General features: G+C 39.2%; 1 protein-coding gene across 7 annotated transcripts in view; it reads right to left on the reverse strand.

Moving 5' to 3' along the window:
* The window catches only part of nfic (nuclear factor I/C), a 155864-nt gene extending 150074 nt beyond the window's left edge, over positions 1 to 5790 (reverse strand). For 2 of the 7 annotated variants that reach the window (XM_088907943.1, XM_088907941.1), the window contains exon 1: positions 4911 to 5789. In XM_088907943.1, the coding sequence (XP_088764069.1) occupies positions 4911 to 5012 (102 nt within the window). In that variant the 5' untranslated portion in view covers positions 5013 to 5789. Of the gene's footprint in view, positions 1 to 1669; positions 1906 to 4910 lie in introns of those variants that run through there. The other 5 variants (XM_088907946.1, XM_088907944.1, XM_088907947.1 and 2 more) reach the window with 4 other exon arrangements.
* Positions 5791 to 19011: the final 13221 nt, after the last annotated feature.

A 19011-nucleotide genomic window follows, 5' to 3' on the forward strand; every position in this document is an offset into this window, starting at 1 on the left:
GGTAAAATCAACAACTGAAGGAAAAGAGCACGATCACTTGTGCCTGAGTTTGAAAGCCGAGCTAAATATCACCCTATGGACAGTTAGCAGTCTCTGGCTGAGCCAGCACACTCTGCACACACACATTGGTGCTCATCTTATCATCTCCCATTGGCACGGACTGAAACCATGTGTTGAACCAACTATAGCTTTGTGTCAATATCTGGAACCCACCTCTCGTCTATTAGCCAGCCAGAACGCCCTGGTCTCTACCTGTTTTGGCTGACAGAAGAGTTTGCATATTATGAAATTCTAGTCTTGATCACAATTCTGCTAATAACAAAGTAACACAGATTCTTTTGTTGCTTTATAATGCAGTATTGTTAGTCAAACCAGTTACAATCCTAAAATCCCGAAAATCGAGGGCAAAGAACAACCTCAGTCCAATTCGACAGAAACAAATATCCTGCGTGTACGTCTGTTTTCTCACCATGTAAATTTCTGGAGTCACAGTACGATGTTAAGATACTATGTCAAACACAAAGGTCATCTGATAGAAAAATTCAGCTTTTCCCCCCAAAATTATTAAGCTTTTACAATTCTCTTACACTTAAGAGGAAGCTTTTAAAATTGTAAGAAAATATAGTAAAATAGTAACAATACATTTTCACAAAAGCTAGTAACAGCACAACAAGATTCAAATTACTAAAAAAATAAGTATACTTTTGTTTTAACAGTATATATACTATGTTTATCAGAGATCTTGAATTAGAATGCTAAATGCAAAAATGCTACTTTGTAATGAATGAGCATGTGGTTTTTATTTTCATGAGAATTTTAAAAATTGAGACAAAGCCAGAGGTTCCATCGACCAGCCTGGTCGGTCAGCTTTGACTAAACTGGACAGAACATCACACACCAGCCCAGTTCAAGCCCAGTTCAAAGCCCCTAAACATCAGGTTGCTCCTGATGACCGGCGGCAGGAGCACAGGGGCGAACTAACGGTTTCAGACCTCAGCCAATCACAAACTAATAAACCAATGAGAAAAAAAAAACAAACTTTTCCCGGTATGTTTTCATAGACTCGGTATTGTTCAAAACTATTCATTTTTCTTCTCCCTTTATTTATAACAGGAACCAGCAACGGCGCCCAGCGACTGTAGAAAGGTTAGCCATCTGTACAGCTATCTCAGAGCTGGAGGAAAAACACTTTCTCCAGAGCTGCCTGTGGCAGTCTCACAACCAAGCCACACGTCCACATGCATATTCTTTAAAATGCGAGCACAAGCACACGTACAGCAGAAGCTGAAATGGACATGTACCGCACAAATGCGTTCGCACTTGCTCGTCCTCCCCAGCACCGTGCTGTATATTCAACACTGACACAGATGCGAACGCCTCTACAGTGCTATCAGCTGAAGTACTACAACTGTTCGTCACGACTGTCAGCTCAAAGGTGGAATTAAGTCTGCACTTTCCAAAAAAGCCGCACTTAAAAAAACCGAAAAACGTCTTCGCGAAGTTGCCATATAGCGGCGCAGCTTTGAATCTCCTTAAGGACTGTGCCAGAATTCATCCCGCCCTTTTTTTTAACTGTACGCCAATTTGCATTTTAAACAAGAAGCGCCTGGATCTTACAACCGAGAACACGCACTAATGACACTGAAAGAAAAAGAAAATCTTTTTTTACCTGAGTAAGACAGAGAGGCGAATACATCATGGTTCAATGAAACTGATTAGGAATTGGCAAATGTTAAGAAAGAAAAGTTACTGAGTCATTTTGCAAAATTTCATCATCGCCTTTTTACTGCTAGGTCCAGCGATTTTTTTTTTTTTAAAAAAAGAGCAAGATTTTAAAAAAAAAATAAAAATCAGAGAAAGCACGGAGAGGTGGAGGTTTGAAAAATCTGTTCCATTTAGGAAATGGGAGAGAGAAAGAATTAAAGAATGAGAAAATGAACAAGAGGGAGGAATGAAATGACGTTATGAAAATAGCCCATCCCAAAAAAGGACTACATCTGACTTAAAGATGCAGTATCCCTGTTTTTCCCAAAGCGAGCGGGAGAACCGTTTAGCAGTCGCTGTGGTATCTTCGTGATTAAGTCTCGGCCTCGGCCGGTCGCGGACCTGCTCTGAAGATGGGAGACTTGTCAAGCGTGGCCGGTATCCGGTTCTGACTGTAAAAACGGCGAATGACTTGTCTGTTACCCAGCCGGAGGGGGTATTTAAGTGCGCTCGTCCCGTGATAGGAGGAATACCAACTCAAGAGAGTCTTGTAGCGCGCATACTTTCCATTGATACGAGCGTTTCAATCTGGTGAGCCCGACCCGAGCGCGAATGAGCGGATTTAGTCAGAAATCACACGTCTGGTAAACGCTGCCCAACGAGGCGCTTGTGAGACTCCAATGTCGGAGCCGGCCACTAGCTTCACACCACAAGGGCAGCCGAGTCTGCCTGATCGATAACACAAATAACAACGACGAGGATGGGGAATACTTTGATTTTGATGCTGTCCGCGCACAACGTTCGATTATTGACATCATTCATCTAAATCGCTTTTTTTTTTAATTATTTTGAATGTGTTAGATAACTTACGCCCCTAAAAAGACCATTCCCTGCAATCTGCAACTTACGTACAAAGCAACGTTTTATTGTTGATCGGTCATTGGACTGTTCGCCGAAATGCATTTGCAAAATAATTAATGTTCTCATGCAGATCAATTAAGACTGCTTTTCACAGTTCGGTAATGAGCGCGGTCCACCCTGGTTTGAAACAAAATGTCCCAGTACGACCTAATGTTACTTTTTCGCACAGTTACGTTGGGTGGTCAGAATTGAAAATAAAGCATGCCTCTAATTCTAATCTCTAGAAATACACAGTATTGCATTTTGCACTGTCTTCTAGAAACTAATAACGAAAAGTGACCTATTTATCATCACCGACATTTACAGTGAAATGTTGGAATTCCCATAGAGCTACATGAAATCGCAGATTTAGAACTGTAATCTCGGAACTTGTTTGCAGTGTCGGAAAAAAAACGTACAGTAAATACCTTGACAACCACATGAGGTTTCACTTCAGATCTGAATAGAGAATAACTGAAAGGAAATTAAAAAAAACAGAACTAGCCTACTGCATTATCTGAGACAAACTGGGCAAAAAAATGCATAATATTGTCCTCAATAATGCTGGAAAAATAACTTTTTGCCACGAAGGCTCTTTCCTTCTGTGTCAATGTTAGAGAATAATGAAAAGTTAAATGTCGCATCTTAATCCTGTTTTCGCATATTACAGGGGCCGACATCTCTACAGAAAACTCTTTGAATCTGGCCAAGAGAGAGAGGAGGGTGGTTTGTTTCACCCTGTTTTGTCTCAGTAAATGCACCAGTTTACTTCAACCCATGCCCACAGCAACTAACACAACCATTTTGGAGAACTACTTTGCGCAGTGCATTGCTATAAAGGCTTCCAAAATGTTTCAGAGTGCAGAGCTGTAATAAGCAAGTGAATGTCAAGACTGTTTCGGCTGAGGAATTCTCTCAGCCCCAGCAGAATACCAACGAAGCCAGCTAGGTCCACAATTTAATAACCCCTTTCTCCTCTTATGACTTTATAGAATTATTTAGGCTGCCAGGGATGCACGGTTCTCTAACAAGGCTGCAGAAAACGGGTATGCCAAAGTTAAAGGCCTATCAAAGCTTGCTTGGACGTTTTACGTTTTATATTCGAACTGAAGCCAGGAAGGCTTTGGGAGATAAATAAAACCGGACAATATATTCTTGCCAGTACTACAAAATTCCAAAGTTTAAAGGAAATTACTTTCAGTGGGAAATGTGTGTGTGTTGGAGGGGGGTTAAATTGTGCTTAAATTACAATTATTACAAAAAGTAGCACTGGCTACTGCGGACACTAACTCTATTCAGGAAAGGAGAAAAGGTAAAAGTACAAAATTCAGCAAATAAAACAATGTTTCATATAAGTACCTACAAACCGTACAGAGGGATAAAAGGGATAGTTTATTAAATTATTATCCTATCTTTTTGGAAGGTAAAAGTTTAAGTAATGCAAAGTTAGTAAAATAAAGTTTTAAGTTAGCTGTTTTAAGTTATGAGGCCAGGTATTACTTCAATAACTTTATTCAGGCCTGAAATAAAGGCATATTGGAAGACATGTAGCATTGTCTAAAACCCTGCAGTTAATAATAACAATAACACAATTCGCAAAAGCCTCACGGGGGAAACACAATAAAATAATGCATATTATCCTATATACTAACGAATGTTATGAAAGGTACAGTCGGTGGCTTTAATTCCTGAAAACATGGTTCATATCAAAGTCAGTTTACTCAACTGCATCATCGCTGCATGGGAATGATCGTTTTTAAAATATTTTTTTTCTGTATCTGATGTATACGTCTGCATCTACTGTACATTCACGAATCAAGGCGTGCACGTGTAGTTACAGTATGTCTCTCTGCTCAGGCTCCGCGGAAACACGACTGCACTGGGCTGATCTGAGAGAGGCTGCGCGTAGCTTCAATACGGCACTTGCCGACAGAACGCCCCAGCTAGAGTGCGCCTCTGTCGGCATGAGGTTCAAGTCTACGCCGGGGCGCCTCCGGCTCTCGCTGCGGCCATTTTTCGCTATAGTGTAGCCAAGGACGGCGCCTCTCGGCTTTTCAAGTTCAGCTCGGCCTCCGGCGTCCCAATAGCAGGCACGCATCGGCGCTATCCTGCGCTGGCGAGCTAGCTGGCAAAAAAACTAACAACTTTCCGTGGGAGAAACGCCAGGCAGTTTGCTATTTTGTTCATTACGCCCCTATACATAAATACATGTCTACATTTTCTACCCTTTCCCACAAACCTCCGCTTGGCTAAGGACCAACAGAGTAACAGACGGCAAGAAAAGAAATAAAGACTTCTGTTATTACCTCCATACGTCTTAAGAACAAACTCGTGATCATTTCGGCGTGCATCTTTTTTTTTTTTGGAATAACGACAAATAATGATGAAATTGATTTGTAACGTACCATTGCCAAGTGAAACTGACAAAACCAGAAAAAAAAAAGTTGTAGCTAAAAGGCTTTTTGCAGCACCGCAGTTCAGAGCCTGGTCATCTTGTCGATCCTGTTGGGCAATTATTATTCATCCATGTCTCTTCGCAAAGAAATAATCCCTGCTCTTCGAGGGGAAATAAACACGGAGAGATCAAACGCGTCCGATATGAGGACTGAGGCTTCAGTTCGGTGCAAAACCCCGGTTTCAAGGTACAACAGGATAAAATACAGATCTTATAATACGCAGGTTTCACAGTTTGTTGCTGTAGTGTCTTGCCTGACGCTGCCTCGCTGTACTGTGATGTTGTAGCCTGTAGCATACAATTACAGTGCAGATTCTCCGGTCTCATAGATTTGAAATAACGTGGTCTCTGCTTTAAGGGCTAGCTTCTTTTTTTTTTTTGGAGATCCATACAAAAATGGCCTGATTTGTATCTTCCAAGGAGATCTTACGGTCGCCTTCAAGACGGAATAGATGAAAAAAGACGGCGGAGGTTAATGGAGAAGGGGGGTGGGGGGGCTGTGGTAGTGTGTTAGTGTTGCACTTGATGGCGTAGTTCATAAAAAAAAGAAACGATATATTACGGTCTACAGCACCAGGGGCTTTTAAAATTCGCAAAGAGAAAAAGAAAAAGCTGTCATTTGCGTCCTATTTATTTCCGGGTTTCATTATGCAAATCCGCTATTAGCGCGATTTAATACAGTGTCCTCGCCGGTTTCTGGGGCGCTGTGCCGCTCGTGTTCGCCGAAGACAGGCGGGCTGGTGTCTGTAAAAGTTATTTAAGGAGAAACCTGCAGCATCCCCTTTTCCTTAGCAGAAAAGCCCTTGCGCCGCGTTTTGTGGTGTGTGCTCTCTCCGCACAGCTGGTAAAATTATCCTCTGGCAGGGTTTTGTGCAGGTAATGCAAGAGAGACTGCCGTGATAAAAGGGTCCTCGGTGTGGTGACAGTGTCCCCGTTTAACCGCAAAATAAAACCATGCCCGCCTGTTCATTTTAAGCCCTCAGGCACAGCCATGACGATGCACAGCTTGGTAACTACCTTGATCTGAAGTTTGGGAACGCTACGCCAGAAGAAACGCTCTCCTGCCCAGTTCACCGCCAAATTAATGGTGCTTCCATAGCGGCGTAAACACAACACAGAGAAACCGTGAGCTCGCCAGGATGGGACACGTGTCAAAAACGTAGGGAGTAAAACTTTGTACCAAAACAAAAAACTACCTTTCAAATTAAAAAAAACAACACTTCGTTCAAGTCCACTGCAGATGAAAAATTATTTTAGGATAACTTATTTTTAACCCGAAACGGTTCACCTTATGTGACAGAGACCATAAATGTTACGGAAAATAATGAATCTACTAACAATATGCCATCTAATATGTCGCCACGACTAATAAAAATGTTTAGTAGCTCCGGGTTTTTTCAGGCAATACTGAAAAATCAGCATTTATATTTGTAGTCTCTTGCTATCTCCGTTTAATCCAAATGTGATTTGGCTTGCGTACTACTGAAGATCATTCAGAGTAGAATTATGTTGGCCTACTTTACGAAGGAAAGTTTTATATTCATGTGCAGTTTTTAAGAAACTTATTTTGAAAGAATAAACCGTTCTTAGGGTATTTTAAAATAATTGCGCTCTTTATTATTATATCAACCCCTGTTTGAGGAATCTCATTAGTGTGCATCTAGGCCAACAATTTACAGAACCGAAGTGTTTTAAACCGAATGACAACTGCATGTCCTTCACAGTGCCGTAAGGTATTTTCAGCCTGTAAATAGTGAGGCTCACCTTTGGGATTCATATAGCACATGAAAAACTGAACTGACTCCATCAGGTAAGAAACGTGAGACACCTCGTTAACGCGCACAAGGTAACTTGTCCACGTCTGGGAGTGCTCAGAGTATCTAACACAATGCTCGTACCGTAGCCCTCTAAACCAGCAGGTGACCAAGACTTATCTGCAGTTTGGAAGAAGCGTAATTTTTCTCCAGAGAGCAGGAATGAGTTAAACAACAGGCTCGCTACCCTACTTTCAAATAACATTATTTACTTTCTTAAATGAACCATGTAATAGTGCACACATCTGTCTGTATTGAGAATAAGGCTTTACCAGTGTGGTACACGTGTTGTAACAGTCGTGCGAGTTTCTTTTCTCTCGCTGTTTCAGCTCATAACCCTTTAAATAATAATTCAGACGCACGCGGTGCTTTTCAAAGGTTTTTCATATAAAAAAATATATGATAAACTGTGCTATGTTTAAAGTTCTTCTGTTATCGTTTTGTGCTGTGTTAAAACTTCAGTGGTCAAAATATCCCCCTATTCGTAAAAAAATAACTTTGTGAACGCTACTTGTTTTTCTTTTTGCACGGTTAGACGTTTTATAGAATATCTTTTTCCACATTTTCAAAGACTTCGTTTAGGAAAACACTCCAATAAAGTTTTTATTCTGATTTATTTTAAAATGTTGCATTGTGTTTACTTCTATGCAACAGTTCTTAATGAAATTACAAACCACCTGTAGTTTTTAATTTTACATAAATGGGCGACCAAGCTGTTTTATACGAATTTAATAACCGTTTATTTAATTTATCTGGCATAATTTTGTAGTCCAACATTTGAATGAAGAATATCCTTACCAAAAGATACGATATTTTCAGCTAACCGCAGTAGTGACATGAAATGTTGCAGTCGGATTGATTTATCGTTGCATATTTTATGTATTAAGAAAAATATAATACAAGCTAGAAATAAAGTTTTTAACACATTTTAGGTTTTTCAATCTCAACCTGTTAGGAATGACAGAGCCGGACGCGCACTGGAAACTGGAAACAGATTCAGCTCTGTCTTCGATTACTTATCGAATGCGGGGGGGGGGGGGGTATTAAACTAAAAAAAACTGAAACTTCCCGAAATAATATTCTGTTACGCGACATAAAACATTATCAAATGAGGATGATTTTAAAATAAAAAATACAGTCAGCTTTCATGGACAGGTATTTTACAAAATACCTGTCACAAACCGAATAACCGACCCACAATCAACTACTACATGAACAGGCTACAGCAAGTACAAATACTATATTTAAAGTAGGAGAGACAAACTACGTAATCATTAGTTCGCATTACATTTTTATTTTCATAAAGCATATATAAATGGGTAAATAAATGGTATATAAATGGGTAATGTTTCTTACAGGGATTTGAAGTCATGTTAATCTGATTAACGCATTAGGGTTACAGAACCTGTCTTCAATCAAAACCTTAAAAGTCCAAAGATCTCGCTTACTTTCCCATCTTGTGCAGAGTCAATGCTAAACACTTGAATTGTAAACTATAATCACAACGTGACTTTATTTTTGTTCTGCCAGCCAAACGAACAACACGGATAACCATTAGAAACTTCAAGACAGGACTTCCCCCCAAAAACGCCTCGAAAAAATACAATCATGATTCAGTGCCTGCTTGGCAGGGCAGCGAACAGGCCAGCCCTATTTTAAAACTAGTAACCTCCCCAGCACATTCTTCGCCGAGGCCACAGCTCTCTCGATTAATGAGTTTCCAGTCTTATAATGATGATGATGATTAACTCTTTATCCACTCGTCTGCTGTTGCTCGGACTACAATCGTATTGCTCAGCATAAATCCAAATGCTGACTAGGTTGTGGGTTCCAGTCCCAGGAGGCGGAACAACAGTTATACCCTTGAACAAGATCATAAGCTCCAGCTTTGGAAAAGGGTACAAATTTAAGTAGTTTTTTTTTTTCATTTTCGCCATCATCATCATCATCATCATCATCATAATAATAATAATAATGCAAACTATTAGACCAGTAAAGACAAACGTCTCCACAGTTCACATTTTTGAGCGAAGAGAAAGAAAATCTCCATCAGTTTTTAAAAATCGAATCATGAAGGGTCGAGACTTACAGAAAGACCAATATCGCATTAGTAAAATTAATATAGGTTCTCGTTATTAAAAGTCAATTCACTAGAATTGTGCTGCCCTGACTCAGTTTGTCTTCAGTAATTAACCCGACGTGAATTGGCCAGCTGTCTTAATCTGTTATTGAAATGAACACAACTGTCTGATACAATCAATAAAATTTCGAATGTCTGAAATCTTCATTGCAGCGTGATTAACCCTTTTGTGTCAAATACGCTAATTTAAAATAACGTATCAGTCTTAAATCACAGATTTTAGTTAAAAAAATATCACGATTTGCTTTTAAGGGATGAAATTAAATTCGTAAAAGGTATTGCTCAAAGCAAATTTCAGTGACTAAAATCTTGTAAACCATATTGATTTTTACTTAAATGTTTAACCGTTTAAAACTAACTTTATGGCGACTTGTAATAGCCTGATAACGATTTTAAAAACCGGAATGTTATGTAAAAAATTTTTTTTTTCAAAATTCAGACCAAAGTACAGAAGCTAACGTTACAACTTGTCTAACAATCTATACATTAAGAAAGGCATTGAAACACAAAAAATAGTATTACGCCCAATATCATTTGTTGCGTTTTTAATTCCTCGCGTTATTTAAGCTCTTAACATGATGAAAGCATTTTATGTGACGATTTAGATGACAAAATTTGTAATAAATCAACATCAATTTTTTAACTGTTTCTTAACGGACTCCTTTAACGAAATCACACTTTTGTTTTGTTAATTGTAGCACACATTTGTGATTGAATCTATTGTATAACTCGCGGAAATGTGGCTGCGGGAAAACATATTCTAAGTTTAGAATTTGCAGTCGGCAATATAAGTATTTAATTTTAAAAGCCGCATTAATTACGTCGATTGCGACAATTACAACAGGCAATACCGACACAACGTTTGTCCGATAGCTTTCCTTAAAATGTAACAATCTCATGTTCCATAAACAGTCCAGTAGCTGACGGTAAAACCTGCGTGTCTAATAGTAAGTTCTCTCGCTGAGAGAGCAGAATATCGCACTCTCCCGCTGTTCGCGTTTACAAGGTGGGAAGCGCTCAGCCGTCCCTTCAAACACACAGGAGAACCACAATCCTGTACTCCCTGCAGTTTTTCTACAGATCACCGGTCCATTCCCTGCCTCTACATTTTCCCTGCCAAGTGTACAGTATACATTCGTTTTATCTGACAAAGATAATACAACTACATTGCCATGCGTGGGTCAGCGCACCGCCTTTTTAAACAGGGGTTAGATAAATCGCATTTTAATAACAACTGATAGATTTATGCGCTGGTGTGTAAAGGTGGGGGAAGGGGCTGTTCTTACTGTATTTTTGTCTCTTTTGCAAATCCTCGAGTTTTAACAGCAAAACTAACCTCAGCAGCAATTTAGCTACAACAGACTAAGCTTCGCTGATTTGCGCTTAAGTGCGTAACAGATAGCGTACAGAACAGATTGCTTGTCCTGAAACAAGAGGCAGTGGAGAGGAGTGCGACTAGAGAGGTGTTCACTCGATTTATCGATCTCTCCCTTACCTGCAGCACGGACGGATGTGCTTAAATCCGCTATTACAAATAAAACAGCCCGGAACGCGTTCTCAAACATCATTAAAATAGATTTGTGTGGATGAGAAACAATCTAGGACAAAATATAATAATAAAATATGCAGTACTGAATCCAAAATACGTTTTAATGAATTCTAAGTACATTATCTGGGGATCTCATTTTCTTTACACGGAGCCAATGTTTAAACTTTCACACTAAATTACCGTCGCTTAAAAAAACTCTCTTGGCAAATTCGAAGTACTGGGCTGAGATTCAGTACAGGTTTAAATTAAAATGAGTAGCTTCCTGCAAATAACTTTTCTCCACTTACTGAAGCCTGAACATCATAATTACTGCACAGTTCAAAGTAATCCTAAATTTGTATATGACCTCAGTCTCTACCTGGACTGGTCTATATGAGCACAGACACCCTTTATCGACAGTACAATTTGTTCACAGGTATTACTTGTCACAATTGGTAAATATTCATTAAAAAAAATAACGTTTTCTCACAGTGATTTCAATTCTAACAGTTAAACACTTATCACTTTCAAAGTTAATTCAGGTGCTTTAGTATTAAACAGATACTGTGCAACATGGTATAATCACAATATACTTCTATGACATTTTAAAGTATAATTTTACCCTCTCACACATGTGAAATGTCTAAAATGTTTTATAATCTGTCAAATACTATTTGATTCCTTAACTTTTCATTTTCCATGCGGTTAATTTTTCCAGTTGATATTTTTTTAACCTTAAGTTTCTAGGAACACGAAAATGTTGGATTCTTGCTTTTATTTAATCCAGAAATCCCCTGAAATTAAATCAACTGGCAAAAAAAAGTCTCTCCCTCTCTGGAAAGGTCAACATCAAGTTCCATATTTCAGTTTTAAACTGAAACATATTTCTGAATTTCTGCAACTCTCCTTCTTTCAACCAGTGATGGTTCACCGGTGCTACTTGTATTTTCATCTACAGTATCTTTGAGTGTTACTCACTCATTCATGAAAAAGGAAATAATTGTTTTAATACAAATTATTGGTACTAAAAAGTCCTTAAATTCATTCCCAGGGGAAAAAAACACACAAGAAATGGGCTACTACAGAGGAGGAGGACATTAAAGACGAGGAAATTTAGATATATTTTTCTAGATATGGTCTACATTTGTATACTGTAGTAGCAACCATTCTGAGTAATACATTCTCCCACAGGCAGGCATGAACATAGGAGAATCCCTATACATACATTTTCAAACACATTTTCACACTGACCGGCACGTTTTGAATTTTTTTGCTGTTTAAATGCTCTCGAACATGGTGCTCATGAGAATCTCCACCAAGTCGGGGACTGGGAGAAACTGCTTACAGTACATCTCGGGAATTTCCGGAGAAAAACACACTGTGACAAGTGAGTGTTAGTTTTAAGAAGGAGATGAATGCGCTTCACAGGGTGTGAAGCCAAAATGAGATCAATGGCGATGAAAGCTGGATTTGAAATGAGCTCTTCAGAAATGAGACGTTTAAACATCAAAAATTAACCTAACATGCCACCTGGCTGATTCACCTTTCAGTAAAACCCTACCGATTTTCTTTTTCTGTCGGCGTTTTGACTTCTTGAAATTCGACATTCTTCTCTTCAAGTAATACCATTACAATTTAGACACTGGTAATGATTAATACACTGATTTTATTAAACTATATATCTCGTTCATGTTCCAAGAAAAACTGGGGACAGGAGGCAAATACAAAACTTGTCAATTTCACTTTGAGTTTTTTTTTTAATAGAATTGCATAATATACACCATAATCGCTGTGGAAACCCAGTGACTGAAATACTGGGCAAAGACAATAAATACTATTTAATATACTACAGATGATCAACTCAAAAACTGTTCAGTGCTTGGCCAGAGAAAGGGAACATATCCTTTTAACCATTTCTGGACCATTTGAGCCCAAATTTGTTTCTTGTTCAGAAATGTCTCTCGAGAGAGATGTAAATTAGAAACGAACTGGTGAATGGCAATTAAAACCTACTGAGTAATGGCAAGGAAGTGAGCTGGAGCTCATGCATTACTCAGCAAGTCTGAATATTGTCTAGATGTGGGAATTGCTCCACTTTGCATTAAAATGAACTTCACTTAGTCAGCCCAGCAACACCGAGCCCTGAGAACCTCCATGAAGTTTCACACCGTTTGCTCCGTGCCGGTGAACCTCCTCTTCTTACAGACTGACACTCCATTTGATGCAGGGCTGTCACTTTTACAAGGCACTTCCAGCGATCGTGATATAAACCTAAACAACAGTCGATGTGTTCTGATCACAACCCGTCCCCGTTTTCTCTCCTTGCCTCAGTTCAGAGCTGGTGGTGAGTGATCGGCAGACAGGCCAATCGTAAGCCGTCCTCACGAATCCCTGCAATCCTAGACATTGACCTGCTGGAAATGGGACAGCACTGCCTCCCTGGGGACATGCTCTCAGCTCCCCCGCCCCCACCGAGATCTCTAGGAGCCAGCCCAGGAACAGGAGCTGCTGTCTCCCTGAACACAAACTGTATTGGTATTTCTACTCTCCCATGCCTGCCCTACCAACAGGTGGCATTAACTGTGTTCTGCCCTGACTTCACAACACATCATTTCTCATAAGAACGAGAACAATTCCCACCTACTACACAGCAGATCACTGTACCCTACACCAAGGGTTTTTAACCATGAGTGTCCCCCACACACTGAAAACCCCACTACATGTGTGGGCTTATTTTTGTTAGGAGAACATTTCCAAGAGCTTTGTCCCCTAATCTGTTTTCCTGGTACTTCATTCTCCTCCTGTTTTTAGTTTTATGGTCCTTGGGGACGTTATCAGCACTTGATCAGTTCGTGAACTTAAGTGCGAGTGACATAAACAAATTTCTGAAAACAGTCAAATCAAAGAAAGCAAATTCTCCCCAGATGCAAAGATGTTTTGATTTTTGGAACAAATTTTGCTGCTTAGTCATGAAATAATAGATGTGATGTGAACACAGACACATTTAAGACATTTTTTCTTTTTTGTAAGTGTTTATTTTCCTTAACCCCCTTGTGACCCCTTTTTGCAGATGGTTTTAAGATTATAGAAAAAATTCTCTGCTGTCCATCTGAATTATTCTTCTTTAATTAAAATGCTGGGAAAATCAATGATGTGCTATTTAATATGAAATAAAAAACAGATTGATTATTTAATTACAGATATTCAATTATTCTTCCGTATATCACAGGGGTCTCTGTAAGATGCATGTAAGAAAGTGAACACAACTTCCTAGATTTATAATTCAAGATCAGGATATTTTACAGTTTGTATAATCTTTACATCAAGAGGATTTTGAAAGTAAGTTATGACAGCAAATTATGCTTTCAAACGTCTTCTTATTATTAGCTGTCAATGTATTATTTACATGTCTTAGAAATCAGTTATGTTTGTCTGCTAAGTTAAGACACTTTAAATTGCATTCCAGGCTACAAACCAGGTGAGACGCCACTGCTTTTTCAACATATAATAGTTCTTATATGATTTACAAATATAAAGTCTCTGGTCCACACAACCTGCAAAAAATGTTATGAATAGGTACAATGTATTACTAATGCCGTGTGAGTTAACTCATTTGATAAACTTAAAATATTTTAAAAAGCAACATAAATAACTGTTGAGGGATAGACTATATTAAAGTTTTTTGAATCCCAGGTGTTCACATTACTCCTGAGCTGAGGACACTGCTCTGCTTTATAGTGAAGGAAGCATTACAAGTATCAGGAGAGCTCTGAACTTCAGCTCACAAGCATCACAAAACTGCCCTTCTTCTACGATGAAAAGGCCCGTTTTGACAGCTATATTTGACTTGCAGGGAGTGGCCTCCTAATGGGTCCTGCAGTCTAATATCTAGAAGTTTGTTTGATCGTTCGGTAAACTTTTAAATAATTCGATACCCAGACAAATTCCTACTTTCCAGTGGTGCCCAAAAGATCAATGTTTATTTTTAGTCTTCTCTTCTTGTCCATGCTGGAAAACTCTCTTTGTATTGCCTCTCTGATATGCAGCTTGAAACTAAAGAATGAAGACAGACGCTTTACAAGGGCCCGTGTGAAGGACAATACAGTTACTTCAAGGGCATGTTTTTTCTGAAGCATTTCATTTTCTTGTTTGTCTTGACGTTAAACGATCTCTGAACACCACAGTCCATTATATCATCACTTTATTGGCCCTATACAATTTCTTGCAATAGGAATTCATCTTTTCGCATACCCCAGCTTGCTCTCCATGAGACACACAGACAGGGAGAGAGAAGCTTGGGGTCAGAGCGCAGGGTCAGCCATTGTACAGCGCCCCTTGAGCAGCTGGGGTTAAGGGCCTTGCTCAGGGGCCCAATGGAGTAGGATTCCTCTGCCGGCTGTGGGATTTGAACCGGCGCTCTGCCTCAAACTCATGGCGATAGCTGGATTTGAACACCTGACCTTAGCCTTATAAGTCAGTCACTTAAGCCATCACACCACAGATGCAGTGATACCTATATACTTATACAGTACTTAAGTATATACCAAGGAAACCCCAGCTTCCAAGTAATGCAATTTAAAGATCTTTTAAGGGAATGAAAAGCAAGCATCACCTATCTCGGGTTTGTTTCTGCTACCCTGAAAGTTTCCCGAAGTAAACAGTAAGCTTGATTTAGGATTTAGCTTCACAAAGGTTAAATTAAAAGTTGCTGAACATTGTTCCTCTGTTGATTTCACCTGTTCTCTCAAACCCAGGCTCTTCCAGGTTAATTCTCAAGCTAAAGGTTTTTAATTCTGAGGCAAATGCACTCCCAACTCTGAGGCCACAGCTGCAGAAAGCAGTACATTAAAACAAATGTATCTTGTAAGGCTCTGTTTCACAGCTTCTTAATAAGATTTAGCATACTGGTACTGACAATTAGGAGTCTTGGTTTGACAGAAGATATGACAGTTTTCTTTCTTGTTCAAATGATTCTTTTTAATTTCAGTTATAAATTATAATTTATTGAGATGACTTCGAAAAAAAAGTGACTATTCAATTATACACACACGAATATACATGCAACATGTACACAAAGATGTAAAAATAAGTGAAAAAATCTATATGTGAATAAATAAGTGAAATATATAAATACATATACTGTAAAGTGATATATACATAACATAAATAATATACTGTATATATAATTATAGGAAATGAGTTAAAAAAACATCTGAAAAAAATCAGGCAATGTACGCAGAAAATTATGGGATTGAAGTAAATATGTGAATATGATCCTGGGACTTTCACGCAGTTTGAAAACACGTGCTCTACAGAGGCCCGGGCCAGCCCGTGGCAGGGCAGAGGCTGGGATAATTCTGGGGCAGGAATGTTATTGGAAAGAATTACTGCCTTATATGTGCCCAATCTCAGGAGGGGCTGCATGAACAAGGAAATAACCCTGCCAAGGGTTTGACAGGAGAATTTAAGGTTCTTCAAACTGCACACACATATTTACCATGGGCATAAACACCCTGTGCACAGAATACCACCTTAACGATCCAAAAAAATGCAGGAGTAAATCTGAAGGCTTTATGATAAAAAATAGACAGCTCAGAGCTTGCATTGCCTCTGCAGGTTGTCTGGAAAGCATGGATGCAGGAAACTATTTACAACATGTAGCGCTGCATGTTTGCTCAAGTCAGATCTGAACACAGACTGGTTTTGGTAAATCCTTAGTTCAGCCACGTTGATTATGATCCTAAAGATATACAGTTTACCCAACCTGTAAAAGGTTTATGTAAATATTCCAACTATGTCTGCAATGTGTAATAAAAAGTTAAAACAAATCAGGTACACATCAGGTCAACATTGTAAATGTGTTCTCTATTGAATACTGAAAAATAAAGGTTTAAATAACAAAAAAAATAAAGTTACAAAGAGAATCCTACTTTAATATTGCCAGTTTTAAAAGAGATACCTAAAGAAACTTAATTATGGAGGATCCCTTTAGCCTGCTGTTAGATGAAGATGAACAGAATAATTTAACAATTTACAGTACAAAAGATGGAGGCTTGAAGTGTCAGACAATTACATTTTCTGATAAATCCGATGTCAAGGTTTTATAAAGGAATATAATTTTTTAACTGCTGGAGGTGAAGAAAAAATAATTTAATTCAATAGTGTTCTCCCGGGTTTGTGTCAGGTATTCAGGTTTCCTATCAAGGAAATTCACAATGGAGTAGAGTGGTGAGTTTCTAATCGCCCCCTTGCCAGGGCGTCCAGCCCCAGGGTCTCCATGAGGAAGAAGGTTGGGCACTCCAGCTTATTAGTGTTCCCAGTTCAGAGTGGCTGTGGCGCATCTGTACCCCTTTTTCTCACGTGGATTATGCGTGAAATGAAAGACACAGGAGGTTAGTTTATCTGCACACATCCAAAACACCAATGTCCCCAGGCTGGAGATCCCCACAACATCTCAAGCCAGGCAAATCGAATCCAGTCCATGGGTGGACTTTGAGGTAACCAGCTCCTTGATGGCTGTATTCATTCCTCTCACTGTACGTTCCTGACATTCCATTAAGAGCACAGCACCCTTCACCTGAGCTCCATTACTGCCAGAAAGCTTTCCAACAGCTCAGTCTTGCACGTGCAGACAACGATTGCTTTTCTTTAACTGCCAACCCGGGTTAGATCAACTGCTAGTCATACCTCTAGATACCAGATGACAATGTTTTAAACGATTTTCGGCAACCTTATAGAGGACCTGAACGATGAAGGCTGCCCCTCTCAGTCAGCAGCTCCACAACAACTCCGCACACCAGTTGCTGGAATGCTTGATTCAGCTGTTGTGAAGATGAGTGGCAGTACTGAATGGAAAACCACAAAATTCAAAACAGAAGCAACAATAAAATGAAGGCAAACTGTTACTTTGTGACTGCTAAATGAGGAGTGTACAACACTACTCCATCATCATTTGTAAGTATTTGTTAATCAGGTGTAAAAACATTCTTAAGAGCTGTTATTTAGAAGCAACTGCCGGCTCTTTACACTCACCGTAGCAGGGAAAGGTTAATCTCAGCTTCAGACTTACAAGCTGTTTTGGCACGTAATCTGAATTTAACAATAGAGTGAACAGAAGAAAGACCAGAACTAAAAGTTCAGGGTGGATTATAGGATTCTTTTTTTAAATCTTTCTCAACAAATTGAAAGCCACAGTCCATATTTAAAAACAGTTCAACTTCGTTTTCAAAGCGCCCCCCCCCGACCACACGGCTTGCTTGATGTGGTGGAGAATATGAAGGCCTTAGTCCATGTCAAAGCATTGGCTAAGACCAAGCAAAAACGAGTCAGATGAGTCAAAAGAGTTTTACTTTTCCAGTGCTGCCAACTGGAAGGACAATGCCACATGTACCAATAAACTCTTTGCCACAGTGTTTCACTTCTGCCAAGGGGAATACCCAAGACTTAATGGCAGATCAGTGTGGAGTTACAAGTCAGAGAGCAGACTCCATCTGGGGTGTGGTACACTGTAGGCTTTATTATGTCTTCCCTGCCCTTTCGAGTGGTGCTTTTTACAGGTGTTAATAAGGGCCAGACGTTACTCAGGAATATTGTCGGATACTATAAACTATGCTGAAAAGAGAAGAAAGAAAGCACAATATATCGGCTGTGGAGCCCGAAGAAGGCTCCACAGCCGAAATGTTGTGTTTTCTTTCTTCTATTTTCAGCATGGAATAAACCTATTACTTGTTCCTTTGCAGCCTGCGCATGCTGACGCACCTACCCACCTGAACTACTATAAACTATGCCGTAAATAAAATTCAACAGATTGAATGGGCTGCTCAGCTAAAACTGTGATCTACCTGCTTATTTCACACTTGAGTGACTGGGATGATAGAGCTTGTGTTAAAGGATTAGAAACATGCCACATGTTTCTCTGCGGTTCTTATTAGTTGACTACCCTGAAAAAAAATAACAAGAGACTGAAGTATTGCTTATGTATGTTACATTAATCTTTTGGCAATATTTATTGTTGTGCACTATTCAGCATGACAGGGAGCTCTGGAGAGTATTTTTATGACTACAGTTTTTTCATCTGAGACTTAAGATACACCTGATCTGTGAATCATACCACAGAGAACCAACTGACTCAAGAACTGACTGTTCGCAATGGATCTCTGCAAGTCTCATATGGGAATATTGCTCTGCCAAAAAATTTTGGGCTGAAGCATTTCAGCCTTTCTGTCAATGCATTTGGCTTTGGCTAACCTAGAAACAGGATTTTTGTTTCTGCATTGTCCGCAAAACAGAAAAACAACATCCAAATGTTAATTGTTTTTGTGCATTCATATTCCCTGCCTTATTGATTTATGAATTTGATTTCTCAGTTTTTAAATAAAACCTTACTAAACTAAAAGGAGTAAATGTAATTGCCCTGTTTTTTAAAGCATATTTTATATTTAAATTGTACCATACTTAATTATAGGCCATT

Source organism: Atractosteus spatula, chromosome 28 (assembly GCF_055471065.1).
Source record: "Atractosteus spatula isolate fAtrSpa1 chromosome 28, fAtrSpa1.hap1, whole genome shotgun sequence".
NCBI classification, from domain to species: domain Eukaryota; kingdom Metazoa; phylum Chordata; class Actinopteri; order Semionotiformes; family Lepisosteidae; genus Atractosteus; species Atractosteus spatula.